At 34.0% G+C, this 18865-nt stretch overlaps 1 protein-coding gene across 1 annotated transcript in view; it reads right to left on the bottom strand.

Moving 5' to 3' along the window:
- The window catches only part of UBR3 (ubiquitin protein ligase E3 component n-recognin 3), a gene marked incomplete at its 3' end in the record, with an annotated part of 118921 nt that overhangs the window by 56280 nt on the left and 43776 nt on the right, over positions 1 to 18865 (bottom strand). Inside the window, exons 2-5 of the mRNA XM_007452632.1 lie at positions 15759 to 15898; positions 12870 to 13028; positions 8077 to 8220; positions 7464 to 7513 (exon numbers count right to left, since the gene is read on the bottom strand). Of these exons, the coding sequence (XP_007452694.1) occupies positions 7464 to 7513; positions 8077 to 8220; positions 12870 to 13028; positions 15759 to 15898 (493 nt within the window). The remainder of the gene's footprint in view (positions 1 to 7463; positions 7514 to 8076; positions 8221 to 12869; positions 13029 to 15758; positions 15899 to 18865) is intronic.

The following is an 18865-nucleotide window of genomic DNA, read 5'->3' as shown; positions in this document are numbered from 1 at the left end:
TTATAAATAAATATAAACAAAAAATGAATAAACACAAATTTACATTTTAAAATACTTAATGAAGTTATAATGTGCTCCTATTTTCTTTTCTTTTTGGTTCCATACAACACAAAGAACATTTTCTACTCTTATTACATATTAGCTACACAAAAAAAGAGTAAGAAATAGTAGTATGAAGAATGTCATGTGTATAAATAGCCCTGCTGAGTACATAATATTCTCTTACTCTAGGGACAGCAGGGACAAATACCTGACACAACTTGTGTGAATAAAATTAAGTAGAGAGTAATAGTATATACATTCAAGTAAAACTTTACAAATAGGAAAAATCTTGCTGCTGTTAGAGTTTCAAACCTGTTTCTTCATTTTTAAAACAAAGTGGTAGGACTAGATTACCCCTAGGATCTCTTCCAATTCTAACTTACAACATTTTTTAAATTGTTACAATTCCCTCTCTATAGTAGTTTTTGAGATGTCACTGCCCTCTTCTCATCCTGTCTTCCTTTTATACAATTTGTTAAATTATAAGAATGAAATCACAAAAAGGGTTTGTTCAATAATCCCATGGGCCTGTAAGGTAAGGGTGTAGAAATTCCAATCCTTAAGACATACTCAGCTCTTCATTAAATTTCAAATATAAATACTAAAAGCAAACAATCATTTGTGCCTGCAGTTGCAAAATAAAATGCAATATGGCTTTAAAAGCTTTAACGAAATTTTAAAATGGCATAAAATAGGTATTTGTTCAAGAACATCTGTATCTGGGTACTCTTCTTCTATCATACTCTATCCATCTACCTTATCCTTTCATCTACTTTCTCCTTTATCTATTCCATCCTTTATTAAATTTAATTTGCTTGCATTTTCATCATTTATATATGTAAAAAGTGCTTTGAAAAGAAGTACAATACAAATTTAAAATAATGTCATTAGTTTTTTTAAAATATCATTAGTTTTTAAGTGAGTGGGTGGAAATTCTTCTATTTTCCCTCTAAATATATCGCACTAAAACTCAATTAACTTAATTCTTATTTATGATATCTAGGCACAAAAGGAAGCTTTTTCCATGTAGGTCACTGGTCCTATTAAAATAATGTTTCTTATTTAAAAAATAAAAGCAGAACAGGAGACCCCAAGAAGAGATTAGCAGAAGAGTTACACTAATGTTATAATTTCAGTATAAATTAAATGCAAATTTATAATTTCAGTATAAATTAAATTCAATAATTTCAGTATTAAATTCAAAACTATATTTTGTTCCTTAAACTGCAATGAATGCTGTAAAATTTTATTATATCTCCTTTTGTTCTACAAAGGTAAAGATCAACTTTTTTAAAACTCTTACAACTTCAAATATAAGCTTTCACTCTCTTGAGGTACAATAATAACTACTATACTTAAGGAAAACTTTGTGATCTTAGTTAAAACCCTACAGTAGCCATTTCTAGCTACAGTGGTATTTCATTACCATGTTATAGTTTTTCCCAACAGACAAGTACCACTGAAATAGATAGAAAAATACATACTCAATTATTGGTATGTCATGAGTCATTTCTAGGATATCAACAGAATCCAGGGAAGAGAATGGCAAATGGCACATACTGGTTGTGGAAGTTTTGAAACGTGTTTACAAATTCTTTGACACTCCTCCCTTCGAGAGACAGGATTTACCTCCTTTGCCATTAAATCTGAGCCCATCTTAGCAACTCACAAGGAACAGGATGCAGTGGAAGTGATACTATGTAACTTCCAAGGTTAGCTCAGAAAAGGCTCCACAGCTTCTGCTCTTGAGCTATACTCATCCTGGGAGAAGCCATAACTACATGAGAAGTCCCAACAACTTGAGACCACCATACTGGAAAAGCCACATGCAGGCTGAGCTCCCTGTGCACAGTCGGCATCAACTGCCAGCTCTGTCCATCAGCCATCTTAAATCTCCATCTCAGCTGAGCCTTCAGATGACTGCAGTTGCAGCCAACAACTAACAGGAATCACATGAGATAAGCAAGTGAGAACTGCCTGGCTGCCATTCCCAAATTCCTGAGTCAAAGAATTGTGAGCAAAACAAAAAATGGTAATTTTAAGCCAAAAAGTTTAGGACAAATTTGCTGTATAGAAATAATAATAATAACAGTGGCTTATATAGTTTACATAAAAAAACTCAAGACCAGCAGGGAGGAGACCTAGCGACCATTTGCAACTCCACTACTAACTAGACAAAATTCACTTGCCTGGGTGAATCAGTTAATGCTTTGGAATTCAGCTTACTCATCTATAAGAGAGTTAGGCAAGATGAACTTTAAGGTCTCCTTTAGCTCTAGCATTCATTAAATTTTTAAACCTGCAAATTGCCTCCTCATGATTCTCATTTTTGTTTTGTTATATTATACAACTTTTCGATTTCTAACTCAAGATTTGACTTTGTAGTACATAAGTCAATAAAACATATATGAATTTTTTGTATAAAAATTATGATCACAATCTTAAAATAGAAAATTTCCTATCACTAAAACCCTTTTATGATCGGCCCTGGGTAATGGTCTTATCTTTGTACTTTTCCATACTTCTCATTTTAAATATGTGTGTGTGACTTTTATAATCAGAAAAATAAATCTAATAAAATTTAAGATATGCCTACCCTGTAATCTAGCAATTCCATATCTCAGAGAACTATTTGCACATCTGCACAAAAAGAAATATAAGCATTGTATCTTTAATTAAAAATTGGAAATTATAAAAATGATTGGATAAACTGTAGTTTATTCGTATTTCAGAATACTGGCAAAACAACTACAATGTATTTGTGTGATATTTGGGTACATATTTAATTTAAATTTTTAAAGATAAACTTCATTACTCTTAAATCATGCTTTAATAAACTATTTCCTCTGGAAAGATGAGCAGAAATGTCTATCATATGACCTATGATAGCTCAAAACTTCAGTATTTGAATCCCTTCTACATATAAAGCACTAGGACAGAAAACATTTATCAGGAGCCTAATTTGTATCTGGTTCATAATAGGTAATCCATATGTTATCCCATTTAATCCTAACATTAGAATTATCACCATTTTTTCATGAGGAAACTGATGGCAGAAAGCACAGCAATATTATGAGGCAATATTCAAACTCAGATCTGCCTAACTCTGAAACTCAAATTTCTCTTAAAGAAAAACCAAAATAGGGCTTCCCTGGTGGCGCAGTGGTTGGGAGTCCGCCTGCCGATGCAGAGGACACGGGTTCGTGCCCCGGTCCGGGAGGATCCCACATGCCGCGGAGCGGCTGGGTCCATGAGCCATGGCCGCTGGGCCTGCACGTCTGGAGCCTGTGCTCCGCAATGGAAGAGGCCACAGCAGTGAGAGGCCCGCGTACGGCAAAAAAAAAAAAAGAAAAACCAAAATAGATATCCCTTTAATCCACTTCCAGCTAAACAACTCTACTTCAAATTCTTAAGCTTTCAGATGTCCAAATGACCCCATTTTCATCCCAATTGGAAAATATGATAAATATATAAACTATAAAAAGTAATTTTAAATAGACTAAAAGTTTAATTATAAATTATGATTTAAAGATCAGAAAGTCTTACTGTTTTTAAATATATAAGTTAAACATAATTCACATACTCTAAAAGTAAGTGTTCTCAGCCACTATTATAAAAATAGTGTTTTATGAGAAAACATACTGAAATGAAGTATTTTTTTAAATGAAGTATTTTGAAGTTGTCACCATCAAAAAGCATTTACTACAATATTTACACTGAGACATAATCATAATTAAGAAACAAATGATTATATAAGTTATATTACACACAGAAGTTGCTGAAACAAAGAATCTAAGAGAAGTGAACAGAAGGAACAGAAGACAGGACCTAAAAAGAACAGAGTAAAAGCAATGGTAATGACCAAAGAAAGGCCCTATTTCAAATCCTCTGATATCCCTCGAGAAATTATTTCTAGAAGAAATTCAAAAGCCATTCCCAGCCCCTCCCCCCACCACACACAGGGATCTCCTTCTAGCACCCTACCGTAAAATACGGTGTTGCTGCAATGCAGTTATGTACAATTAAAGTAGCCACTGGAGATTTAAAAGTTAACCTGGAGAGTTTAGGCCAAGAAATGACTGTAACGTTTTTCCTATATAGAGGAAAAAGTATCTATATTGAAGATCAGCTTTCTGCATTCTCCAAAATCAAATTCAATTCATAAAAATAAAGTAGAATTATTAGCAGACCATTGGATGCATAAAATAGGTATACTAAAATAGTATGAAGGTTTTTACCTACCATATAAACACAAACATAAAACTAGATTTTTATTGTTCAAGATCACATGAGGATGTTTAGATTATTTTAATAAAGTATTTTATAATAGCACTAAACCATTTCATCATGTAATAAATAGTCTTCTAAAGTTTCTACTGATGGGACTTCCCTGGTGGTCCAGCAGTTTAGACTCAATGCTTCCACTGCAAGGGGCACAGGTTTGATCCCTGGTCAGGGAACTAAGATCCAGCATGCCACACAGTGCGGCCAAAAATAAATAAATAAATAAAATAAAGTTACTACTGACAACAGATTCAATGTTTCCTTCCTGTTTCGCTGGCTTTAGCCAAGGAAGGGTCCCCCTGCACCCATTCATATTCAACGCCTAGTATTCCCAAATCTCGCCTTTGAGAGATCATTCCACCTCCCCACAAAATGCCCTTAAAAAGAAAGCAAAGGGCTTCCCTGGTGGAGCAGCACTGCAAGGGGCACAGGTTTGATCCCTGGTCAGGGAACTAAGATCCAGCATGCCACACAGTGCGGCCAAAAATAAATAAATAAATAAAATAAAGTTACTACTGACAACAGATTCAATGTTTCCTTCCTGTTTCGCTGGCTTTAGCCAAGGAAGGGTCCCCCTGCACCCATTCATATTCAACGCCTAGTATTCCCAAATCTCGCCTTTGAGAGATCATTCCACCTCCCCACAAAATGCCCTTAAAAAGAAAGCAAAGGGCTTCCCTGGTGGCGCAGTGGTTGAGAGTCCGCCTGCCGATGCAGGGGACATGGGTTCGTACCCCGGTCCAGGAAGATCTCACACACCGCGGAGCGGCTAGGCCCGTGAGCCATGGCCGCTGAGCCTGCCCATCCGGAGCCTGTGCTCCGCAGCGGAGGCCACGGCAGTGAGAGGCCCGCATACCGCAAAAAAAAAGAAAAAGAAAAAGAAAAAGAAAGCAGAATAACCAATTTAAAATCATATGTCTATCTATTATCTAATCACTTCCCTCTTTGACATGTGAAAAATTAGCATTCTTACCCCCATTACTCGCTTCCCCTAGCTTCAAAACAAAATTATTACTGTTTTAGTCAATAGTGTATATATTTTTGAAAGCCTATTTTAAATATCAGCAAGTTTTCCCCATTTGTCATTATGGCATCAGTGTTCTTAGAAGTAACTCTTTAAAGCTAAAAAAAAAAAGCAAAAATTATAGCTAACCATTTATACAATTGTTTTAATGATTTTATTTTAATTTATTTATTTAACAAACATACATATAGTGTTACAATATGCCAGGCACTACTGCTCAGAGTGCTTCCATATATTAACTCATTCAATCATCATCATAAACCCAGGCATTAAGTACTATTATTACCTCCATTTTACAGGTGAGGAAATTGATGCATGGAGAAATTGGTACCTATCCAAAGTCACACTACTAATTGGTACAGAAGCCAGATTCAAACCCAGACACTCTACTTCCAGAGTAAAACTCAGAAGCAGTACACTAAACTACCTAGGGACTTCCCTGGTGGCCCAGTGGTAAAGAATCCTCCTTCCAATGCAGGGGACGTGGGTTCGATCCCTGGTTGGGGAACTAAGATCTCACATGCCGCGGGGCAATTAAACCTGCATGCCACAACTACTGAGCCCACACACTGCAACTACAGAGCCCGCGCTCTCTAGGGCCCACACGCCAAAACTAGAGACGAGCACGGGCCACAATGAAAGATCCCACATGCCACAACAAAGATCCCACGTGCCGGAACTAAGACCCAATGCAACCAAATAAATAAATAAATATTTCAAATAAATAAATAAACTGCCTATCCAATTTGTTGAAAACTCTTTAAACTTGTTAGTCCAGGGACTTCCCTGGCGGTCCAGTGGTTAAGACTTCGCCTTCCGATGCAGGGGGTGTGGGTTCGATCCCTGGTTGGGGAACTAAGATCCTACACGCCTTGCGGCCAAAAACCAAAACATAAAACAGAAGCAATATTGTAACAAATTCAATAAAGACTTTAAAAATAAATAAATAAAATTAAAAAAAAATAATAAATGAAATAAAATTGTTAGACCAAAATGAGACTCCACAAAATGTTGCATTTTGTGGGAGCCTTCTTAGAGGGGAAATATACTACTACAAAGTTTAAATTATAAGGCATTAGATCAATTGTAAGACTTCCATAAAAGAAATCATGTTTTCAAAAGAAGGATATTTGGCTTAGTTCATATGATATTATCAAATCAAAATGAGTTTTCAAACGAAAAACATGTAAATGTTTAAATGTTTAACAACGATTTAGTTTTTAAAATTTCAATCATTAAATATATAAATCAATAAAAATATGAAATTTAGGTTTTATAGAAACCAAGATTATAAATAGATATAAGTCAAAAACCAGTATTTGCTTACAAATTGTATACTAACAAAATACAGGAACGTTATAAGGAATTTATTAGAAATATTTATTATTAATAAACACTATAAAAGTTGAAATTTCAAATTGACATTCTATTTCCCAGTACATTGCTTTTTTTTTTCTTTTTTTTTTTTTTGCGGTACGCGGGCCTCCCACTGTTGCAGCCTCTCCCGCTGCGGAGCACAGGCTCCGGACGCGCAGGCTCAGCGGCCATGGCTCACGGGCCCAGCCGCTCCACAGCATGTGAGGTCTTCCTGGACCGGGGCACGAACCCGTGTTGCCTGCATCGGCAGGCGGACTCTCAACCACTGCGCCACCAGGGAAGCCCCTATTTCCCAGTACATTGCTTTTTTTTGATAACCTTTGACATATAAGATATAACCTTATTATGAGATTAGAAAAGAAGCTACATTTCACATTCTTCTAGCAAATTATTCTAGACTTAGCTAAATTTTTTAACAACAATTTCATTGTGCATATGAAAACTTGGATAAATTTGGGGATATTTTCATTGGAGAAATATCTTTATGTCTTTCTATCTCCCATTTCTAGACTGTGAAAAGAGAAATGAATTTACAAACAAGAAGTAAAAATCTAGTTGTAGTTCTCGTCCTGTCACTAAGTAACTGTGTGACCTTGACTAAGTTATTCCACTCTGGGGTTCAGCATCCATGTTTATAAAATGAGGAATTCCAACCAGATAATACCCACAAATCTGTATGGTAGTTCTTAAACCTTTAAAATTCTACTTTTAAAAAGTTTCAAATGTTAAATCTCACCTCATCTGAAGAATCTAGTTGTCCCAATGTTCCTGTTGCACCTGCAAAACCTTTGGAAAGGAGAAAAAAGGTTGCCCTTCATAATTGTTATATATTGCTTTACTTTAAAATTATTTTGAGACATAACAATATCAAAAAACTAAGTTTTGTTAAGACAACTCATTCTAACAGTTATTTTGGCAGAATTCAACATTTATCTTTAATAAATTTGAGCCTAATAGGCTTATACTTCAATAGGAAATCTCCAGTGGAAACTCAGATTTAATAACTACACATGGTGTTTCAGAAGGATTGCTTTCTTTTACTTTTAAACCATGGTTTACTAAAATATTGAACTACTAAACTTTGGGGCTACTCTCAAATAGCAACTGCTATATTTTTCATGAGTTAGAACCAGAACCTCTGATAAACTAACCGAATTTTGCTTAAGAAAAATGAAATATCTTCTTTGATGACTCTATCCTTTCTTGCTTCCAAATTTTTACTACTTTCACTACTTTCTTACAAAGAATGACACAGCACTTAAATTTCTTCAATAATGAGTAATGTTTGAAGGGTTTTTTGTTTTAGTACAGAAAAGTTATCATTGTTCAAATTAAATATTTAAACAAACCTTGAACTGCCAGAGTGCTAGTGCCAGCAGATGGTTCTTGTATACCATATACAAGTTTATCTTCAGGATATGTAAGTCCAGAGCTCTTCAAAGCTATAAGGTATTTTTCATGACTTTTCCTTGCATAAGCATTTTCTCCAAGACCTAATATTTAAAATAAATGTAAAATCAGAAAAAATATTCCATTCAAAACATAAGTACAGCCATCTCAATAACTAATGTATACACATATAAAATAGATGAATATTCTAATGGAGGGGAAACCCTAGAATGAATAATATAAGATAGCTTCAGACAACATTTTTGTGCTCATGTTTGGCATTAACAATCTCAGAATGCACAGCATGTTTATAACAAATAATGAAATCCACTAACTAACTGGGCATCTAGAATATGCCAGAGATTACATACAAAATACAGGGGGTGCAAAGATTAATAAGACATGATTCCTGCCTTCAAGGAACTTAAAATTGCTGTAAAGAAAGGCATATGATATGGTAAATGACAATTACATAGCAGACTTCACCATCTGGTTTAACAACCTGTGCTCTCATAATACCATGAGCCAGACTTAACCCAAAGCAGTTTTTGGAAAGGCATACTAGAGAAGATAATGCCTGAGTGGAATTTTCAAACAGTAACGGAGATTACTAATTTCTGTTTTACCAAGCATAAAATGTTTTTATAATCACATTTAAGGATAAAAGTATAATTTCTACAGAAGTATCAGTTAAAACAAATTTATTCCAAAATTTTGAGAAGTTTAGGTCCTAGAATTAAACAATCCTAGGTCTTTCACTTTAGCATTTGAGCATATTAATGCCAATTTTGTCTTTCGTTTTTTAATATATTATGGAGAATAGAATAACAATAAAATAAAAATACTGACATTTGTAAGTTCTTTAAAAGGAAAAAATTATTCTCTGTCTGAAAGCCAAGTTACTATGTCATTTGCCACCTCTTAAGCAGATTATATATCTTTAATTAAGGTTTCAATCTCTCTGATTATAAAAATATATAGTAAATTAGTTTCTTTAGTATTTGCTGAGCTTTTCTCAATTTCCTCTCTTTGCTAGCCTCAATAATTGCAATAGATTAGTTTTGTTTTTCAGATCTCTGCCCAATGTCTGTCTGGGATAGTTTAAAAAAAAAACAAAAAACAGGGCTTCCCTGGTGGCGCAGTGGTTGAGAGTCCGCCTGCCGATGCAGGGGACATGGGTTCGTGCCCTGGTCCAGGAAGATACCACATGCCGCGGAGCGGCTAGGCCCATGAGCCATGGCCGCTGAGCCTACGCGTCCGGAGCCTGTGCTCCGCAACGGGAGAGGCCACAACAGTGAGAGGCCCGCGTACCACAAAAAAAAAAAACAAAAAAACCTCCAGCACAGATTAAACAGATAGGAATACATCTATCCTTCAATTCAAGTCCAAAACTAAAAACAACCAGTTAGTCTGTAAAGAATAAAGGACTTCTAGGGGTCCTATGTAAGAAATGACTAAATGTCTCCTGAATAATAAAAGCCATGTATTTATCTCAACAATAATAGATGAAATTTTTGTAATACTTTTAATTAACAAAATACACTTCATCAACCCCTCACAACAAGCCTGAGAAAAATGAACATATTATCACCATTTTTATAAGTGAGGAAACTGAGGCTTACAAAGATAACATAATAACCAGTGAGTAAGCAAGCAGTGATTAGAAATGAACCTAGACTACAAATTTTAAACTTTTGAATCAAACCTAATGTAATTTCCATCACTACAAGTTAGCTAAAGATTTTTGTTGTTCTGTTTTTTAATTTCAAGAAATAAGAATTTAAAAGAATTGTAGAACTAAAAGAAGACAATTACCATAAATCATTCTCAAGGAATACATTCTTACAATGATTAAGAACAACTTGCTGTTCTTTTTCCCAACAGTTGATAGTTTCTGATTACAGAACCATTTTCTAGGTTGAAGAAATAACAGACCTTCAGGTATAATTCTGATCTCTCTCTAGCATCATCACCAAAACTCAAACACAAGTTACCATCATTTTATCCTAGGCTGCTGCACTTGAGCTTCTGTTCTTGCCCCTTCCCATCTATTCTTGGCAAAATAACAAGCCATCTTTTTAAAGCACATATCTGATCATGTCACTCTTCAGATTAAAATATACCCATGACTTCCCACTACATTCAGGATAAGATATAAAACCTTAAATAGCTAACAAGGGCCTACCTAATCTGGATCAAGCCTAATGTGGTAGCCTTATTTTGGGCCACTATCCCCCTACATTCATTTCATTTCAACCACAATAGCCTTTTTTAGTCCCTTTTAAAAAAGTAAGCTCACTCTCACCCTAAATATTTCCACATGCTGGTCCCTCTGCATGGAATCTAGGAGGTGCCTAAGTGTTATGTTCTTTATAAATATTTATCATGTTTGGGGTTCATTAAGCATCTTGAATCTATAAATCAATGTTTTTCATCCAATTTGGGGAATTTTAGTCATGATTTTTTCAAATTTTTTTTCTGCCCCATTCCCACTCTCCTGTCCTCCTGGGAGTCCAATTACATGTACATTAGGTCATCTGATTCTATCTAACAGGTCCCTGAGGCTCTGTTGTGTTTTCTCTCTGTTCTCTAGATTGAATAATGTATTAATCTGTCTTCAAATTCACTGTCTTTCTTCTATCCTCTCCAAACTGCTGCTAAGTCCATCCAGTGAACTTGTCAATTGCATTCTACAATAATTGTCAGTTCTATAATTTTTTTGTTATTGTTTACATTTCTTCACTAAGATTCCTGATCTCTTCACTCATTAACACCATATTTTCCTTTACTTATTTGAATATATTTTCCTTTAATTTCTTCAACATATTTATAATAGTTGCTTTAATGTCTTTATCTGCTAAATCTAACACCTAGGCCATTTCAAGGTCAATTTCTATTACTGTCCTTTTTCTTGGACATTCTAACGACATGTTATCAAAGATTCTGGATTCTGTTACCTTCCTTTGAAGAGTATTAATTTTAATTCTACAAGACATTCAATAAACAGTCTGATCACCTAGAACTCATAAAGACTTGGTTTTATACTTTGTAAGGGGCAGATTTATAGAAAGCCTGAGATTCTTAAAAAAGCCCTGTAAATTGACAGGAATAATCTCCAAACTCTGTCAGGGTTCTAGGCTTCATTAAGACTGATATAGAGTAGAACTTACTCTCAGGTGTGGTCTTCTGGTGTGTCAACTTGATGCCTAGGGTATTGGTAAGGTCTCTCTAGTCTGGTTGCACTGATACTCCAATGTCTCCCAACACTGCCTAACCTTTATCTTTAAAAGCTGCTTTTAACCCCACAGCATTAACCCCACAGCACTCTCTAATAAGCCTTAGGTAGTCTCATCCTGTACATGTGTATCTCAGTTCTCAGCCAAGCACTTTTAGGGGTCCCTCATACATCTACCCCACAAACTCTTGCTATTCTGCCCCAAAGATTCCAGTTTCCAACTGCTTCAGCTGCCCTAAACTGTGACCTCTTAACTCAGCTGGACCACCATGCTCTGCTTCAATGCCAGCCCTCTATACTACAGTCAGGAAGTTATCCCCAGACAGAGATTCAGAGAATTGTGAGGCTCATCTCATGCTTTTCCTTTCTCCCAAAGGTTTACAGTCTTGTGCTGCCTGCTGTCTAATGTCTGAAAACAACTGCCTCACATTTTTTCCAGTTTTATGTTATTTATGACATAACGGCTAGTCCAGTAGTCAGAAGCAGAAAATGTTCTCTACCCAGAATCTAACTCCACCCCATTACCACCCAACTCGCCACAACCTCTAGCTAAATGAGTTTCTCTCAATGTTTTACTTCAAATGTCACTTCCTCAGTGAAGCTCTCCCACCTCCTCCATCAGTGAAATCAGGTCTCCCTTTTATACATACTTGTCCTATCCCTTCACAGTTATTTACTACAGCTTATACTTACACAATTTTTTGGTTTGGAGACTTTGTTAATGTCATCTCACTCACTAGACCATAAGCTTTATAAGGGCAGAGATAGGACTACCTGGCTTACTACATACCTTCCCTACTCCAAGCTCTAATACCTAGCCCAAAGCCAAGCACACAGTCGGTGCTTAATGAGTACTCACTAAAGAAATAAATACATCAGATAAGACTATCTCTAAATAATATGTGGTTAACAGTACACATAAAAACTTCACCACTCTAAAGAAAGAAGATATACTTCAATTTTCAAAACAGGCTGCTCATGAGCCAGCATAAAGAACACTATTTAAACTATTTATAAGATTTTTAAATAATTGATATATTTACCATACTATAAACTTGAACTAAAGGTTTAAAAATGAAATTATTTTATATAACAGTACAAATATACTTAATAATTGCAAGTTTTATTAACTTAAACTCTACATCACTATAAAATCCTAGGCCACACAACACAAACGTTTAGAATAACAAAAATGAAGACACAAAAGTGGTTGCTGTTATTGTTTGGAGAAGGGGAAGTGGAATATAATTACGAATATGTCACACCAAATTTAGGAAACCTGGGTTCGAGTCCCAACTCTAAAATCAGGTAGTTGTGAGGTCTTGAACTGGTCATTTAATTTTTCTGGGGTTCAATTTCTTCATCCATAAACTAAGAAGTATTCTTAATAACTTCCAGCTTTAGCATTCTATTTTAAAAAATCTACATTTTACTTTTAAGTTCTAAAATACACAACTTTTAAATTATTTTAGTAATATAAGTAAATTTTAACTTTCTTCTCTTCTAAATTTTACTCACCAGAAGTCAGATCTTTGTAGCTTTGTTGGTTTGTCAAAACCTGAGTAAGAACAGACCTCATTGCTCCTCCCATTTTAGTTAGATCTTCTAAAAAGGAAATTTGAGGTTCCAAAAGCTGAAGGACTTTGTTAAGGTCTTTTTCTGATGGTACATCAGCTGCTAAAAAAAATATAATCAACTTTCTTTAAAATATTTTGGTAAGAACAATATTTTATTCTTTAAAATTATGATGACTTAGATGACAGTATTTTATAATCAAAAAGTTGATATAAGAATTCTCTTTAGAAAGCAGGAGCCTACCAAGCACCCAGCCTAGGATAGACTTGTTTAGGAAGTCAGTCCTCTGAGAAAAGACTGATGGGGAAAAGAGATGACTTCATAAGGTATTAAGCACTTAATTTGTGTAAGAAGCATTCAACTTAGGGTCCTAAACTTCCAGATATATATATATATATATATATATATATATATATATATATGTAATCATAAGATCATCTCAAAATTAATAAAAAAGTTAAGATCACTCTCTAAAATAAAACAGGAGAAGTGAAATATATTGAGATAGTATAAGAATATTAGGACAAAATTATGTCAGCTTTAAATTTAAACCTGTGTAGCAAATAACCCATCCACTATCATATTCCAAAAATACAGATTCATATTAGCTAGAGGTCAAAGCAACTAAAATGAAAAATATGTTTTTACTAAAACAATTTTAAAATACCAGGCAAGATATGCTGGTAGAGGGGGAGAGAAGAAACCTGGACAGCAACTAAAAAAGAATATTTAAGAGGAAAAGAAAAAAAAGATGTTTTAGAGAAACTGAGGTCTAAAAGGAAGAAGTGAATAGAGAGATTTAGAGCTTAGCCATAACTGGTTAAAAGAAGAATACATATAACAAAGGTAACAGGGGGCCTTTGTGCCCAGGAAAGGGGTCATCAAGTTCATTCAATATTTATTCAGTATCTACTACACGACAGGCACTGAGAAGCAGAACTAAATAAGACATAGTTCCTACCGCCAAGGAACTCACAACCTAGTTCAAAGATAACCTGTGAATGAAATTCTAGATAACTCTGAGTCATGGGACCCAAGCCAAGAAACCTTACTTTCTCAGTAGAAAACCAATACCATATATTATTCTTCTTTATATTCTCCCCAATGACTTATGTAGTAACATAGTAGATATTTAATTAGCATTTGTTCTTGATTTCCAAGGGCTCTAACACAAGCTCTGACACTGGTCTAAGGATGGTAGGGTGAAATGGGAAATGGAATTCAAGGCAACTGTCAAACCACAAGATTATCTGAGCTTCCATATATCAGATTAGATGATTTCAAGTCCTTTCTTTAATTTTAAACAGTGATCTCTGCAGAAAGTAATGCAGAGATTTTGCATACACAGAAGAAATTAATGCTGAGCACAAGTGGTAATATAGAGAGGGAAACTTCATGAACCTAAGTTCATGAAACTCATCTTAAGACAAAAAAAATACTTCCATTCATTCCTTTATGTTTTCAGATAATGGTAACATAATTATCAAAGCTATGTACGTATGTCATTTACCACTTATAACTGCTAAATGTCACCAAGGAAAAAATAAATATAATACACTCGTATGAATTACTCTTTGATTAAACTAATGGTAAGCTTTATGGTTCTCATAATAAATGATTTCTACCTATTACTTTTCTAAAATAGGACACTTGTAGTACAAAATGTAAACATCCAAAAAATCTGTTAACTAGCATATGAGAAATAAAATGGAAGGCAATTTCAATAACCCAGCTGGTCTCCACTTCCTTCATTCCAAAGAGAGTGCAGTTTGGGACTAAATCAAAATAATATTTCTTTCTATATTTTAAGACATACTCTGAGAGGAACAGAAGTACTTGACAAAAGATTGTATATTTTGCTTAAAATGTAAAAGTGAAGAACTATAAGTATTCGCTCACAATGCAAATAACACGATAGTTCTAGAAATGATGAAGATATGTATTTCTTCACACTTTTAGGATGGAAAATAGAAGATAAACATGTGTGCCATAGTTTCAAATTGGATTTAAGATTTATAGAATTAAATAATTTAAAAGCTCTAAAAGTAATGCAAATGCAGTCCCTTAAATGATAAAAATGCAAGTGTCATTAAAAAGGTAAAAGACATCATAAAAAGTAAATAAATTTGTTTCATACCACTAATTGATATCTGTAATTCACAATGTCAGACTGAGAACTTTAATAAATGTTATCTAAATACAAATATTTAACTAATGCATATTAATCAAGATTGTGACTAAATCTTAAAAGGTAAGAAGAATATCTGTAATTTGCATGTTTCTTTTCTCTTTTCGATACTATTAGGATGCTTACGCCCATGCATTCTACCAGTAATATGGGAGTGAGCAATTTGACCCTCTCATAAGTTATATATATATGGAGGGGAATAAAAATGTATAGACCTCTACAAAAAAGAGGGGGAGAGAGGGGGAGAGAAAGATATTGGTGAAATTTTTATCTTCTAAAAATCTAAGTTAAAGTCAAACATTTCCAGGACTTCTTAATTATGCTCTATTATAACAGAATCATGAATAAAGTCACTTTAACCCCATAAAATAATTATTTCCTCATCTGCAGAAGGCCAAATAAGTTTGATCAGAAACATTTTTATGATCCCTGCGGCAGAGACTGCCAAACTGTGCCTACTACAAGTAACAATGAGGTTATATAATTGATATTTAGTGTGTTTTTATTTAGTCTCTGTATTTCATAGTCATCACATAAAAAATGTTAAGCAAAAAAATGGTATCCGAAAAAATTCACCTCATTATTAGTGCTAAACTTTGCTGAGAACTTAAAAAGAGTACTAACAAAAAGTGGATTAAACATACCTGGTTCATTATAGCCTTCTCTTAAGTACTGAATAAGACAAAAAATAAATCTTGGAAGAACAAATTCAGACATCATCAGTAAGTCTTTGGGGACACAGGGAATATTTGAACTTGATTTAATTTGATGCCTTTTGCAAAACCTGTAATATGAAAAAGAAAAGAATTAATGGCGATGTTGAATCTGCTAAGAATCTATTACTTCTATTTACAATATCCATAAACAGAATGTGGGCCAATATCAAAGCCAATGTATTACTCTTTTATGATTTTTAAGGCACCAAGTTAAAAGAATATAGTTTTAATTGGTCTTTAAATAAAAATTGTCACTTAGGAAGATTTCTTCCTAATAAAAGACCATTCTAGTTAGATTCCAATTAGAATACAAAAACAAAATCTCATTACAGAGTTTATATTTTTTAACTACAATTTATTACTTGCAAGTATTACTTTATTACTTTTACCCTTTATAAACCATTAAGTACAAATTGATCATTCCCAAGAATTTGCATTTTCTATTCCTTAACTGTTTCAAACTTATTGCATTAATGAATAGATAAGTAATATCAATACTTAAAGTTTATTTGAAAAGTTTATACACTTAAGTATGCACATTCCTTCTAATCTTATTTATACTTATTTTAAAGTATGGTTGGAATATTTGAGCAAAAATGAAATAAACTATTCTATGTTCACAATCCAAACAGTCACAAATAAGGTATTTTGTGACCAAACACAAAATAACCACACTAAACATACAACATACCTAGAAAGAAACTTATTACGATGGGTGGAGAAACTATTTTAGCTGAAAAACGTAAGAGATCTGAATAGAGAAAAACTACATTTCCAAATGGAAAAACTTTTATTTTTCTAAAAACAAACACTTCCACCAAACTTAATGACATTAGATTTAAATCCCAATGGGACTAATCACAAACTAATTCTAAAGTTCAAATGGAAGAATATATGTTAAAAAAAAAAAAAACTTAAAAAAAAAAAATAATGACAGTGACCTAGACTTTAAAGCATAGTATAAAGCTAACATAATTTAAGATCTGTAGTAATCTCTCTATAATGACCTATATGGGAAGATAATCTAAAAAAGAGTAGATATATGTATATGTATAACTGATTCACTTTGCCGTACAGCAGAAACTAACACAACATTGTAAATCAACTATACTCCAATAAAGATTTTTTAAAATTAAAGTAGGGTAGAAGACTTTCAATAAATTGCTATAGGACAATTGATTCCATGCAGGAGATAAATTTGATCCTTATCTTACACCATATACAAACTATTATATATTCCATACAGATCAAAAATCAAATGTGAAAAAAATTACTAGGAAGAAAATAAACTATTCCCCTATATTATCTCAAAGAACAGAAGTCTAATAAGTAAGATTTGAAACCAAAAGTCATAAAAGAAAGATAAAAATTGGCTAGATAAATCAAAAGTTTCTATGCAGAAAACAATTATTGTGTTACCAAAAACTATTTACAATAGATAAAACAGATGAAAGATTAATATCTATGATTTTTGACTCTAGAAAAATAGATTAAAAAAGAAAATAATTCAATAGAAAAATCAGCCAAAGTCATAAACAATTCACCAAAAAAGTGAATGGCTAAGAAACATATGAAAAGATGCTCAAGTTCTCTAATAATCAAAGAAATGAAGTTTATTAAAATAAAAAATTAATAAATAGAGAATCACCATTTTGTGATACCTACTAAAATAAGTGACCCATGCAATGGAGCCATTAAAAGGAAGGCTTGAGGGGAAATTTTCCACTTAGAGATCAGACTGTTACAACCTTATCAATCTCAGTATCATTAGAAGTGAGAAAAAATCAGATGCTATGATGCTTGTGAAGTACAGAGCACCATTTACAAAGAGTTTTTACCAAACAAGTTGACCTTGAATGACACCAAGTCTCTAGAGCTAACTTCCATTTATAGGAAACATAAGAGATAAAGGAACAAGTTAAATGACACCACAAAAATAAATAAATAGACAAATCATGAATGTAGACCATTATACAGGACAACTGACTCCGTTTCTGCAACCTGTCCGTGGCAGGGAGAAAAAGGAGGTGGAAGGATCACTTATTAAAGAGGCCTGAGAAACCCAATAACCATGTGTTTACTGATTCTAACAAACCAACTTGAAACAGGCATTTTTTAGACAATAGGGGAAGTCCAATTAAGAACTGGGTACTAGTTCGTTAGATGATTTTATTAGGTAAGATAATGGCACTGTGATTATGTAAGAAAATGTTCATGGATATTTGATAATATTAAGGAATTATCTTGTGTAGGTATGACAACAACATTGTGGTTATCATTGAATAGGAAAGTCTTGTCTTTTACATGTATCTATATAAATATTTATGAATAAAATGCTACAATGTATGGGACTTGTTTCAGAATAATCTGGTTGGGTGAAGGGAAGTAACTGGGAGTATACCAAGCCCAGCTTGAGTTGTTAATTGTAGAAACTGGGAGACTGATAAGGGGTTTTCTTATATTACACTCATTAAGCAGAATGTGGGGCAATATCAAAGCCAGAAAAGTACCACTCCCCTCAGATTTTTAAGGCACCAAATCAAAAGAATGTAGTTTTAATTGGTCCTTAAAAAACATCACCAAACGGAACTTCCCTGGTGGCGCAGTCATTAAGAACCCGCCTGCCAATGCAGGTGACACAGGTTCGAGCCCTGGTCCAGGAAGATCCTACATGCCACGGAGCAAATAAGCCCATGTGCCACAACTACTGAGCCTGCACTCTAGAGCCCGTGAGCTACAACTACTGAGCCCATGTGCCACAACTACTGAAGCCCACGAGCCTAGAGCCCGTGCTCTGCAACAAGAGAAACCACCACAATGAGAAGCCCACGCCCCGCAACAAAGAGTAGCCCCTGCTCACCACACTAGAGAAGACCCAACACAGCCAAGAAAATAAATAAATAAATAGAACCAAAGGAGTTTTTTCCTAATAAAATGTCATATCAGTTGGGTTATACTCACTGCTTTTATATGTCTGAAATTTTCTGTACTAAAAAATTAAAAATTTTTTAAAAGAAAGGAAATATTCATATTTT

Source organism: Lipotes vexillifer, unplaced genomic scaffold (genome assembly GCF_000442215.2).
Source record: "Lipotes vexillifer unplaced genomic scaffold, Lipotes_vexillifer_v1.1 scaffold454, whole genome shotgun sequence".
Lineage (NCBI taxonomy): Eukaryota > Metazoa > Chordata > Mammalia > Artiodactyla > Lipotidae > Lipotes > Lipotes vexillifer.
This window is presented reverse-complemented; position numbering and strand designations above follow the sequence as displayed.